This window comes from Bos grunniens, chromosome 15 (assembly GCF_055505025.1).
Source record: "Bos grunniens cultivar Pamir isolate PY7600 chromosome 15, Bosgru_T2T1.0, whole genome shotgun sequence".
In the NCBI taxonomy this organism is placed as follows: Eukaryota; Metazoa; Chordata; class Mammalia; order Artiodactyla; family Bovidae; genus Bos; species Bos grunniens.
The window spans coordinates 53,920,399-53,933,233 of record NC_141179.1 but is presented as its reverse complement, the minus strand read 5'-3'; the positions used below and the strand labels follow the sequence as shown (position 1 = coordinate 53,933,233).

At 41.1% G+C, this 12,835-nt stretch overlaps 1 protein-coding gene across 12 annotated transcripts in view; it reads left to right on the top strand.

Annotated features, from left to right (window-relative positions):
- Nucleotides 1–12,835, top strand: part of C2CD3 (C2 domain containing 3 centriole elongation regulator) — a 127,120-nt gene that overhangs the window by 84,308 nt on the left and 29,977 nt on the right. For all 12 annotated transcript variants that reach the window (XR_015142166.1, XR_015142163.1, XR_015142162.1 and 9 more), the window contains 4 exons: nt 5,410–5,548; nt 7,011–7,075; nt 10,684–10,889; nt 11,861–11,994. Coding sequence is in view for 5 of the 12 variants with exons in the window: in XM_086340741.1 (XP_086196867.1) it covers nt 5,410–5,548; nt 7,011–7,075; nt 10,684–10,889; nt 11,861–11,994 (544 nt within the window). In the remaining 7 variants the exon portion in view is untranslated. The remainder of the gene's footprint in view (nt 1–5,409; nt 5,549–7,010; nt 7,076–10,683; nt 10,890–11,860; nt 11,995–12,835) is intronic.

Genomic DNA, 12,835 nt, shown 5'->3' with positions numbered 1-12,835 from the left:
AACATTCTTCACTTTTGGCCTGGCTTTACTGAAATCACTGACTCAGCTAGACCTTCCTTGGTCACCCATCTAAACTTACAGCCTCCCCCAACAATACCTATGCCTTTTTCCTGCTTTATTTTTGTCTATGGCCTTTAAATAGTGTATTTTGTTTATCTTCCGTCTTTCTAGAAAGACAGCAGTTCTAGAGAGACCGCAGTTTTTTGATTTATTGACTGCTAAATCCCCAACACCTCGAACTATGTCTAACATATAATACAAGCAGTAAATATTAAATGAGGAAGCAGAGACCTTGTTCAAATGCCCTTTCTCTCCTTTTAATATGTTCTGTGATTTTCTACTTTGCTTCTCCTGCAGGAAAGTCGCTTATGTGGAATTTTAACAGAGGATAGTAAGGATTAGATTCATTCAACATATAGATAGTAAGTTACTGCTGTATCCAGTACAGGGTATAAGATCATGTACTCTTACCCAGAAAGTTTTATATCACCTTTTCTCTATTCTCACTGATTCCTTGCATGTTCAGGCTTCAGGAATTTAGATTAATGGGATTGCCCTCTCAACAATTGCTGTGAACAGTATTCTCCTTCAGTATCTTCTTCATTCTACTACTGAGATTATATTATGTCTGGTCAACAAATGTGACCTCATCTCTCCACTTAAAATACTTTGTTGACTTCATGTCACTGCAGTCAAGTGGCCTAGCACACAGAGTACTGCCGTGTGGCCTAATCAGTCTTTCCAGCCTCATCTCTCACTCTTTCCTATATTAGGCAATTTGCTTTTTGCCAGTGCCCCATCCTCTATCATGTTACCCTTGATCATGGTCTTTCCTCTACCTGGTATGGCTTCCCTCTTATTCAGTGAACTTGCTCCTCGTCCTTCAAGAGTAAACTAGATAATACTAACACTTTGCAGCCTACTGACCACCTCTATTAGTAGAATACTTTCCTCTCTGTTCCCAAAACTTGCTTATTCCACCACCATCCCTACACAGGTTTCCTCCTTCGTATCACTTATTATTCTGTACTGAAAATGTTTCTTAATGTGTCTCTCCTTAGGCTGTCTGTTCCCTGGGGACAGGGACTGTGTGTTTATTTCTGTATCTCAATACCTGTGTCTTCATGATGCAGCTAAGCAGGCATAATGTCCTTTTGTTTGTGAATACGATACTCACTGCCTCTTGTATTTCTGGCATGAGTTACAAATCTGTAAATCACTTGTTCTTTTGCCTCTTTCTGTTTAGCCAGGGCAGATTAAGCATCTCTTGTCTCCCAAGTTCTACTCTCACAGTGATAAGCCCATATAGTCCTTCCCCCGCAAATATTGATGGTTCACTCAGGCTCTGTGCTGGGCCCTTAGTGTACAGACCTGCACATCATCTCTCTGAAATGTACTTCCAAATGATGATATAATAGAAAGACTTCTGGAATGGGATTCAGAAGACTGGCTTCTGGCCCTAGCTAAGCCATTAACTTATATAGTGACTTTGGGCAACCCATTTCTCTTTTCCTCGACTGTGAAATGTAATAGTCTTATAAGATCATCTCTAAGCATATGGAGCTGAGGCCAGCATATCCCACGCTGTGAGTCAGCTATAAATTGCCAAGTTCTTATGAAAATTCTGGGTAGATGCTTCCTTAATATCCAAATTGACCGTCCTGCCTTCAGCAGTGTTCTCAATGTGTCCATCCCTCTCATGCCTTAGAAGCATCTTCATTGATGAAGGGAACAAATGACTCTTTAGTGCAAAGCTGAATGCAGAGGCTCATAAACAGCCCTGAATTATGCCTTACACCTGAGACAGTGTAGTCCCCACTGTGGTCCTGGTTCTGAAATACAAGAGTTTCTTGGATACTTTTGTTGAAAAAACTCTGAGGAACCTTCAAGAATCAGCTTCAGTACTCATAAGATAGACATGACGAGTATCTCTCGCCCTGTCTTACAGATGAAGCCATCAAGGAACAGAGAGGTAAAGTGATTTGAGGTCATCTAAATTATACCCAGTGAAAACCCAAACCATCCTCAGTATCATCAGCCTTTAGAGGTTCTCTTTCAACTACCCAGGCAGGGTTAGAGGTCCTTCTGCGTTCCCACAGCCCCCTGTGCTTTTGGTATAGTCTTTATCGTATTATATTATAATTATCTGTTTTTGTCTGCCTCCAGATCAAGAATCAGATCTGACTCATCTGTGCATGTAAGCCACAGAGCAGGTGTCAGTTAATGATAGCTTAACAAAACTGAGCTAAGTTTTTATTAATGTACAAATCTGGGCATTGCTTGAGGGAAAGTTTCCATCTATTTACTCCAGGCCAGAGGGAGAGCTTTTCTTTTAACCAGGTAGAATTAATTAGAACTATTGCAATGGAATATCCCTGGAATATGAGTTAGGAAACCTTCCAGTTGACCAGATGTGTGACGAGCAAGCCACTTTACCTCTCTGTTCCTTGGTTGCCTTGTTTGTAAACTACAGATAGAGATAAATCACTATCTTATGTGATTTTCAGGGATGTTATCAGCACAAATTTAGTGTTGATAAGAAAACTTATCAACACTAAAATAAGGAGTTATGGGACTTCCCTAGTGGTTAAGATTCTGAGCTGCCGATGCAGGAGGCACTGGTATGATCCCTAATCAGGGAACTAGATCCTATATGCTGTGTGGTACAGCCAAGAGATTTTAAAAATTAAAAAACAAGGAGTTATTATTTTAATCTCATTGGAGAAATTATACCATTTTTGATGCATAAAACTACTACTTTCCACACTTAGGTGAAACACAGAAAATTCAGTGAAAACTCTTAAATGGTAAAGGTGGCTCATCTCAAGTCCTCTTAACGGCTCTCAGTGTGTGTCCCAATTCAGTAGGAGGTATAGCGGTTTTCATCTCGGCTGCCTCCAAAAGTATTTCAGAACTTGACCTTTTTCAGGAAGGTAAACAGGCCCAGCCAGATTTCCAACTGCAAGGGGAGAGCCAGGGAAACCTGATAGACTTGCTCTCCCAAACTGATTTCTTTATCACCTGCCTGTTTGGCTGAAAGGAGTGTTTCTGTTCAAGACTGAATAAGGAACAATTTTTTCCAAAGTAGAAATAGTACTTCTGTTTCACGGCCTCTAGCAAATCGCAGCCTCAAAAATAGTGAACCTAAAAAGAGAGGGTTGAGGTATGAGAGAGAGATCTGGGCAGTATTGGTAGGTGTCTAGCATCATAGAATTTATCGTAGGTAATTACCGAAGTAATTTGAGGGTTTATGTTTCTGATAAAGAAACTTGATGCCCAGAGGGTCAGAGTGAAGCACCCAATATATCACGCTAAATCAGTGCAGAGTACACCAGAACCCAGGAGTCCTGTCTCCCAGAAGCCCAGGTGGTCCTCTCTGCTGACCTCTCAGTACTGGCCTGAGCAGATGCTGCTGTCCTCTGCAGGTGCCCCCTGCACGCATATGAGGCAGCATCTCTCTCTCCTCCTCTCTGTGTCTCCCATTTTTCTTAGTAGCTCTCTCTTCTTCAGCCCTGGCAACCTTCTCAAACCAAGGGCAGCAGGGAGTCTGCAAACCATAAGAGCTGTGGGCCTGCTCTGTGCATTTAAGAGACTCTTAGTTTAGTGAGGGAAACATAGACACAGATTATTATAGAATCTCCCTTGCTGTGAGGATTTATGACATTTTATTGGAAGAAATCAGTTGAGAAACTTGAGACCTACTAAAAAAATGGGAGACAGAGAGAGGGGGGTGAGACTGAGAAAGAGAGAAATGGAAGGTACGTCAGGGAGAGTCTAGCTGCCAGAAACAACTTGCTCCAGCTGTTTTAAACAGAGAGAAGTTTAATGTAGAATGTTAAGGTATTCAAGTTACTGGAAGGGCTCAGGGAGTTGGCTCTAGGCTAAGCTTTTAGGAAAGAACCAGTAGATCTTTTAAGTTAGAAATAACAGTGCCAACAGTGCAGTCCAGGGATCAGGAAATCATCTCTATTACCATTGGGCCTCTGGGGACCCAGTGACACAACCCCAGAGCAGGAGACTCAGTGTCATCCATGCTAGTAGCAGATGGAAAAGGAACATGGCCTCTGCCTCCCATCTGCCTTCCAAATCTGTTGTAATGGCGTAATGTAATCTCTCTAATACATAGAGACCAGTATGTATCCATCCATTCTCTAGCACAGCAGAGTCGTGACCCTTTCAATCTCTACAGTAAAGGAATACAAAACAGTAAAAGTAAGTGAGGGTGGATGCTGAGCAAGTCAGTCCATGTAATACTGTAAAGTTTCATGAAAATAAAAAAACTTTTAAGACAATAGCTCAGTAGATAAAGGTAATATTAGTGTTATTCTGTACATTTCACATTAGTAATGATGAGTGCTGTTTTATTGATTTCTGTTAGCTATTCTTTGATTACTGCCATTTTATTAGAATCATTTTTTTTCCTGCTCTTTCAAGAATATGCTTGTTAACTGGTTTTACCAGGTTGTAGCCAGTCTGTCTATACCCTAGTTTTTTTCATCTATATAATGAGAATAATAATATCTTCCTCATAGGTTTTTTGAAAGGATTAAGTGAGTTAATACATATATAGTTCTTAGAAGAATGCTGGCACACAGCAAGAGATATATGTTATCTACTACTATTATTTTTAAGGTTATATACTATGTGACTCCATCTGTGTTATAATTTTTTTTATAATTTTATTTTTATTTATTTTTGGCTGAGCTTTGTTGCTTCATGGGCTTTTCTGTAGCTGCGGTGAGCAAGGCCTCCTCTAGCTGCAGCGCGCAGGCTTCTCGTTGCGGTGGCTTCTCTTGTTGCAGAGCACAGGCTTTAGAGCCCACAGACGTCAGTAGCTGCAGCTCGTGGGCTCAGTAGTTGTGGCACATGGGCTTAGTTGCTCCACAGCATGAGGGATCTTTCCAGACCAGGGATCGAACCCACGTCTCCTTCATTGGCAGGCAGATTCTTCACCACTGAGCCACCAGGGAAGCCCCGTTATTTATTTTTAATCCTTACAACATCCGAGGAGATGTAAGTATCATACACGTCGTTTGAAGAGGGGGTGGCCAAAATAGGCCATGCCCAAGGTCACACATTGCCGAAGTCACACAGAATGTGTGTGGCAGAGCTGTCATTGATCATCGGACTTTTAAGTCCAGGTTCTTTGTAGTTCTGTCTTTTTCCTCTTAATCCAGTGTTTTCCATCATCCCACAGAGTACAAGGAGATGGGAGAAGTTGTTTCTTGCTGGATGGTATTTATGAACTGAGCCTTGAAAGAACAGTTTCAATAGCAGAAACATTTCAGACACAGGGACCCAAAGGTAGAACATAGTAATGGTTCTTCTTGTGCCTGTATAATGAGAGGCTTCCAGCACATTCTTTTTTGGTCGCCTAAAGTTTAGTCACTTCACTGTTTCCTATTTCAGGGAGCCCCTTGACACAGCGGAAAGTATCAATACCCAGCTGTTGTGTATCCTTTGTAACAGCTGATGAGCCATCTCCTATCTACACCCAAGTGGTTGAAAACACAGATTCCCCCATCTGGAATTTTCAACAGCAGTCAAGGTTTGTATTTTATGATGTACCATCAGCTTTCCAGAATCTGCTTTCTATTCCAAGAGACAGACTCAGAGTGAGGAATATAACAGACACTACCATACTGAGCAGACTTGGAGAATGCTTTCCTTGTCAAACGATTATTTAATCCTAATGCTTATGAATTCACAGCTAGTGGTGGTTTAAAGGTTTTGCCGTGGTGTTTTTTAACTCTACTCAGTACAACTCAAAAGTTATTCAATGGAGTCCTCTTATTTGCTCTGCTGTGTTCTTGGGCAGTGGGAATTAAAGACAGTGGATTAAGACAATCCCTGTAAATACCTCAGCTAAGTGTGAAAGAATGTATACAAGTTATCTAAGTGAAGAAGGTGGAGATCTCCAAAGGCTGTGGATTATGCATCTTTGGAAAAGATTTCTGGTGCAGTAGGAAGAGCCTGGGCTTTGAAACTAGAGAGACTTGGCCTCCAACCCCATCTCTGTCATTCACTAACTGTGTGAACAAGTTACATAACATTTCTGTGCCTCAGATTCATCATGTGTAAAGTTGAGGTAATTTTTACAGAGTTATTGTGAGGTCCAAATTACATGAAATTTAGGAGTATTATCTCATGGTACATGGTAGGTACATAACAAATGTCAGATCTGATTTGAAAGCTCAAAAACAGAGGACTTGGAGCAGTCCTGTCACCCATGTGGCCTGCAGCTCAGAGGTGGGCGCTGGCACAGAGGCCTGCTGCTCAGGGCTCTCCTCCCTTTTCTGCTGTTACTGTTTCATCATTATTAAAAGTGTGAGTTCTGTTACTAATTATTGTTAATATTATCTTTACACTGCATCACCTTTTGTAAAATTTAATTCTTGTCCACCAACATTAGCCACACACATGGTATCTGATCTGCTATTTTCTCACAATGTTTATGTACCTAGCTGAGTCTCAGCAGTTGCTCACATGTTCAGTGTTTTTGAAATTTGAGAGGTTGACCTGAGTCAGGAGCTCTAACTGCAGTGACAGTTCAGTACTGTCTGTGGTGAGCTACTGGAAATTACAGAAATTGTGGCCATAATGGCCAGTACTTTATCTAAAATATCAAATCTGCCTCCAAATGTAGGCAATCAGAAGGCTAAGCCCAGCGTAGGTGCTCAATGAACATTCTTTTCCTCTCTTCTCACCGCCTCCACCTACCACCACGAGACATGACAAGAATCCTTACCTGTTCCAATAAAATGGGGGCCACTGGTGTCAGGGGAAAGAATACCACATCCGGGTGGCGTGTTTTCAGTTCTTGACAAGTTACTAGTTACATCACCTCTCTGAACTTCCATCCCCTGCTTTTAGAGGATAAAAGTATATCCTAGAAGATGGTCCTGAGCATGAAAGGAAAATGATTTGCAAACTTTAAGATACCCTTCAAGTCTGGATTTCACTAGCGAAGCTTCCTACACGCAATTTATGGTGCTTGTTTTACTTACTAGGCTTTCGAAAGAGCTTCTTTTGGACCCACAACAAACTCTGGTCTTCAAAGTTTGGCATAAAGGAGGTATGAACTGTTTCTTTGGTTGTAAAATAAGTCCACATCTTATTAATTTGCCAGTCTTTTTCTTTTTTTAACCAAGTGAAAGCGTGACACCGATGGTGCTGGGAACACATATGTGTGTTAGAGGTGATCCCATAGAATGGCATGTCATTAGTGAATGGCAGTATGCTTTTAATATCTCTAATCTTGTAAGGTAAAAATACAACTAGTTAGATTATATATATATAAAGACTGAGGCCCAAGAAAGTTTAGTGGCTTGACTAAAGTCATATATCTATTAATTGATGGAGCTAGGATTCAAACGCACTTTTTTTTTCTTTTTTTTTTTGCCACACACAAGGTTTGCAGAATCTTAGTTCCCCGATCAGGGATTAACCCAGGTCCCGGCAGGGAAAGTGCCAAGTCCTAACCACTGGACAAATAGGGCATTCTCCTCAAACCCAGTTCTGACTGGCTGTTTAGCCTTTACCATTTGTACTTCCCCAGACTAGTAAGATTGAATAATTCAGAAAAATAAGGTGATTAGGACATTCAACTATCTCACAGCTCTTAGAAAATTTTGTCTCACTAAATCCCTCGTTACAAACCTAGCTCCCTTAAGATTCCTGCTGGATCTTGGTTTCCAGATTTTGAGTTATCTATAGCATCATAGTGTTTGCTTGCCCATAATGGGTAACCCTAAAACCTAATAAAGACCTGAGGGCAGTCAGGGGGTGAAGGAGGTGGACTCACCAGGCTCCCTTCTTGTGCTCCTCTTCGGGAGTGATGCCTCGGATCTGGTTTTGATCATTGGTCCCATGCTGCTGCCGAGGATTCCCAACCCTGCCCAGCCTCATTAGTGGGTCAGGAACTGACCATAATTTTGTTTTCTCTGAATCATTACAAGGAATTCCTGCCATATTCAGCTCAGCACAGCACTCCTGTCTAGTTTTCTATTCCTGTCTTGTCTCTAAAGTATTCCAGAGATTGTCAAGCAGACCAGACTTTGCCTCAATTCAAGTTACTTCAGCAGGAAAAAAGAATAAACTTCAGTCCTATGCAGATATGTATTCAAATCTTGGCTCTGCTATTTACAGACTGTGTGACCTGAGAAAATTGTTCTACCTATTTGATTCTTTGTTTCCTTATTTATAAAATTAGGATTAATAGAACCCTCAACGCAGGGTTTTTGATGAGGAAGGAAATAGCAACCCACTCCAGTATTACTGCCTGAAAACCCGATGAACAGAGGAGCTTGGCAGGCTACAGTCCTTGGGGTTGCAAAGAGTTGGACACAATTTAGCAACTGAACAATAACAACAACAGTTTTTGTAAGGGTTAAAGATAATTATATAAAGTATTTGGGGCAAATTGGCATGTAGTAAATGGAGCTATTTTTATTATTATGCCTACTATGTGTAAGTACAGTGCTAGGGCTGTTAGGTATGGAGATGAAGAAAATACATTCCCTACCTTTCAGGACCTCTAGACAATCGTGTAGAACCCCGGTGTAAAGGGGGACAGAGCTCATCCAGCTCTGTCTTTCAGTGTATATAGACTTACTTAACTCCATCCTTTTCTTAACTCCATCCTTTCCACACAGATTGAAGGAACCTATTGTAAAAGGTACTCAGACCAGACCAAGCTATGTTCAATAAATATTTGAGTTCCTACTCTGTGCCAGGAACTGTGCAAAGTGATGGGGATACAAAGGTAAAACAAGACACATAGGGTGCTCTGGTAGCAGACATCTAACCCAGACTTAGGATGTTAGAGAAGGCTCTGAGGGGCATACCTCTGAGGGGAAATGAACGGACTTGACATTGGATGGTCAGAAGGGATAGCAAATACAAAAGCCTAGAGTAAAGAAAGAGTACAAGGGAAGTTCAGGATCACTGGAACATAAAAGTGCAAAGGGAGAATGGGGGATTGACTGCTAAATCTGATATTAAATTTAACTTACAGGGGACTTCCCTGGCAATCCAGTGTTTAAGACTGCACTTATACTGCAGAGGGTGTGGGTTTGACCTGGGATAACTGTATGCTTCATGGCGCAGCCAAAGAAAAATTTTTTAAATAATAAATTTAAGTTGCAGCTTGTGGGGTTTCAGTTCACTGACCAGGGATTGAACCTGGGCCACAGCAGTGAAAGCCCAAAATCCTAGTCTTTAAGCAACCAGGGAACTCCTGATTTTTTTTTCTTGATCATCAATTTAGCCAGATTTCTCCTCCACTATGTTTAGGATGAAGTGCTTTCATGTTAGAACCTTCAAGTGGGGTTGCCTAAAGTTATTATATAACAAGAACAGGTTACATCTTTGATAACCAAAGAGAGCAAGATTAGCTTTCTTTGAAAAGCAAGAATATCTTTGGAGAACAAATCAATGGCTTCCCATCATTCTTCACACCCAGTGGGTAAGAATTACATGACCCCTCCTCTGGGGAACACTACTTCAAGTGTTCCTATAATCTAAGACTGTCCAAGTTAAAGAGAATCTTAAATCTGGTTCAGCACTTCTCCTATATATGAAACTTGAGGCCCAGGAAATTAGAATAATGTGTTTTCAAGTCAAAGCCACATTTAGATTTGCGGTTGTAGTACACTGCTTCTTAGCCTCACTCTACAGTGGCCAGTTCACACATGCTCTCAGTGGGTGTCTTATCAAGTTCCTGTAGGGTAGAAAGATATGCCAGGTATGGAAAGTTTAGGGAACATAAAGTGAGTTATACTTGGTCTCAGCTTTTAGGTAGGTCCCAGTCTAGAGAAGAGAAAACTGTAAACAAATGTTAGACAGTGTGTGATGAGTCCAGTGTCAAAGGAATTGGGAAACTCATGACCACTCTTCTTGAAAATTTGCATTCCTTGATTTATTCAGCATCTTGAAGACTGAGAATTGTGTCTGTGTTTGGTAGAACCATTCCTTGTTTCAGAGTGTAGGGAGTGGAGCCTATACAAAACAGGAGCATGTAAAGGGACAGGGGTCTGTTTGTCCTCAGCTACTTTCATGTCAGAAGTGAGAAGCAGTAAATCTGAAAATAAAGGTCATTGCATGGTAGCTCATCCAACCAAGAAGGGGTCTTCTCTGTCATTAAGAGCAGCCTGAGCCCAAACTCATTTTGTACCCTGTACTGGTTTTTTAGGGGGTTGTTTGTCGTGTGTGTGTGTATGTGTGTGTGTGTGTTCTTAATTAAATACAATACATGTGTATGTTATAGAAAATTTGAAAAATACAGACAACTATAATTAAGAACATGCAAATCATTCATAATTCCAAGAGTGTTGGTCTTTCAAGTGATTTTTTTCAAGACCCACTTCCCTAAGGAAAATCAGTGAGACCTGATGCCCTAGGGAGAAGAACAAGTGTCTCTTATGTTTAAGGGATGTTTTCCAGTTGCCTATATCAAGAGGACAGAGCTCAACCCAGCCAGCTTTTCCCTACCATACAAAACAATATACAGTAGTTCGAAAACAGGCTATGGTTGCCAGTCTCTTACCCTCGTTATCTGTATTCTCTGTTGATTGTGGAATCACTGCCCCCTCCCACCCCCTAAATCACCTCTGTGTGCCACCTCAAAGCCCAGTGGCAGGACGTGCCTGGCCACACTGCCCAGCTCTTCTTTCTCCCCCACAGATGAGGAGAGGGTGATTGGCTTTGCCTCTGTGGACCTGTCCCCGCTTCTCTCTGGCTTCCAGTTTGTCTGTGGCTGGTACAACATCACAGACTTCAGTGGAGAGTGCCAAGGGCAGATAAAAGTTGCTATCTCCCCTTTGGAGAGTTTGGTTCATTTCAAAGAAGAAAGGCAAGCAAGACGTGAGGTGGAGAACCCAGGATCACTGGTATGTATCTTTATTCACATCCTTAACCAATAAGGTTCTACTGAGCAAAACCTACAAGAAGATAATTTACATGTGTTTGGTACTTTCCAGTGTACAGAATGCATTTCTGTTTTGTCATGACTTCATGACCTGTTGGGGTGAAAATGTTCTGAAATTACATGGTGGTGATGGATGCTATTGAAAAACCACTGAATTAAACACTTACTTTCAAAGGGTGAATTTTATAACACATGCATTAAATCTCAATTTTTTTAATAAAATAAGGTTAGATACAGTGGAATCTGAAACCATATTAGATAAACTTTTTAAAAATAAAAGTTACATTAACATCTTTGGTCTCTTAAAAAAAATTAAAAAGAGAAAATGGGAAGAAGGAAATTGATGATAGTAAGTATAAACAACTCTTTGAGGGAGTTTAACTGTAAAGGAAAAGAGAATTTTCCAGACTGTCCAAGATAGGGGAGCTCTGTCAAGAGAAGACTGTGTCATGCATGCCTGATCCAGGGTTTGGCAGAGAGGGGTTCAGTAAATATCAGATGAGTTACTGAGTGAATAAATGCATGCATGAGAAAATGGTAGTTTAAATGATCCCCTTTGTAGGAGGGCCTTTTCTTTACATCAACCCGAGTAATCATGAGATAAAAACTATCACAGCCAGAGTATCCTCACATGTAAAGAAAATGTAAGATGTCCAGCCAGGGGTTCACAAACTAGATGGAGGAAACAAGAGCATAAATAAAAATAAAGCAACTTTTAAGAAGCAATCTGACATTGTAGTTTGTAAAATGGGGATCATAATAGTACCTCCCTTATAAGAGTGTGATATTTAAATAAGAAAATACATATAAATTGCTTGGTACAGAAAATAGTAAGTTATACATATACAATAAATTTTACAAATTTATTTATACTGCTTTGTTGCAAAAGGGTTTGTGACATCCAGTGTGCCGTTTTCCTCATTGCTTCCACAGATCCCAGTCTACACTGCCTTCTCCTTCCCTGCCTCTGCTGTGTATGCTGCATTCCCTGGCTGCACTGCGGGACAGCCTCCAGAACTGCCCGCTCACCGCTCATCAAAGGAGGCTGATTTCTCCTCTCCTGGGACGTGAGTGATTTCTTGATGACAGGAAGAGATGGGGTCTGGAATGGAAGTGTGCAAACTAGCTTATCATTTCTCTTTCTTTTATTAGAGGAAGAAATGAGAAACAGGCAAAGACTAGTGACCTTCTTTCATAAGCCCAGGGAATCCCAAGATCATATGAAAACAAAATTTTTATAAAATTAGGTACTAGAAGTTTTACTGCTATCAAAAGGGTAACTTCAGTGCAAGGGACTCATTTCTCCTCAGAGGCCTTGAACCTTCATGCCTAAAATCAGTCATCAGCTACATGAGAAACATATCATGACCTTCCCCCTCCCAAACCTACGTGCCAGGTTATTGTGTAAAAAGCACCCGGTGTTCTCATTTCACCAAACTAACTGGGTGTGCATGGATATTAGGGCTGGAGTGCATTTCATCCTGTCAAAGGATAGGATCTAAGATTTAAGATTGCTTCTTTCCACCCCACTCTCCTCAGGCCCTAGTACCATTTGGCATCCCTCTGCCTCCATCAGTCTTTACTGTGTCTCTCTCTCCACTTTAGGGAGAAGGCAAGGGATCATGTAGCAGCCACTCCTACAGTAGCAGTTACTGAAGAGACCATTTGTTCCAGGAAAGATGCTCTTATACTGCTTAGCCACGCCAAGGCCTGTCTCAGTGCTATGTAGCTTTTCCACCACATGAAGAGAGCCTCTGCATAAAGGAGCCCGTGTGTCTGTGAAGCCCTAGTTTAGAAAATTTCTGTTACCTGTTTTATAGATGTTACGTTGACCATTGCTAGTCAATGAGACAGTCAAAGGACTCTCAAAATAATTACGCTGAGAGAGAAAAGCTAGACAGAGTACAT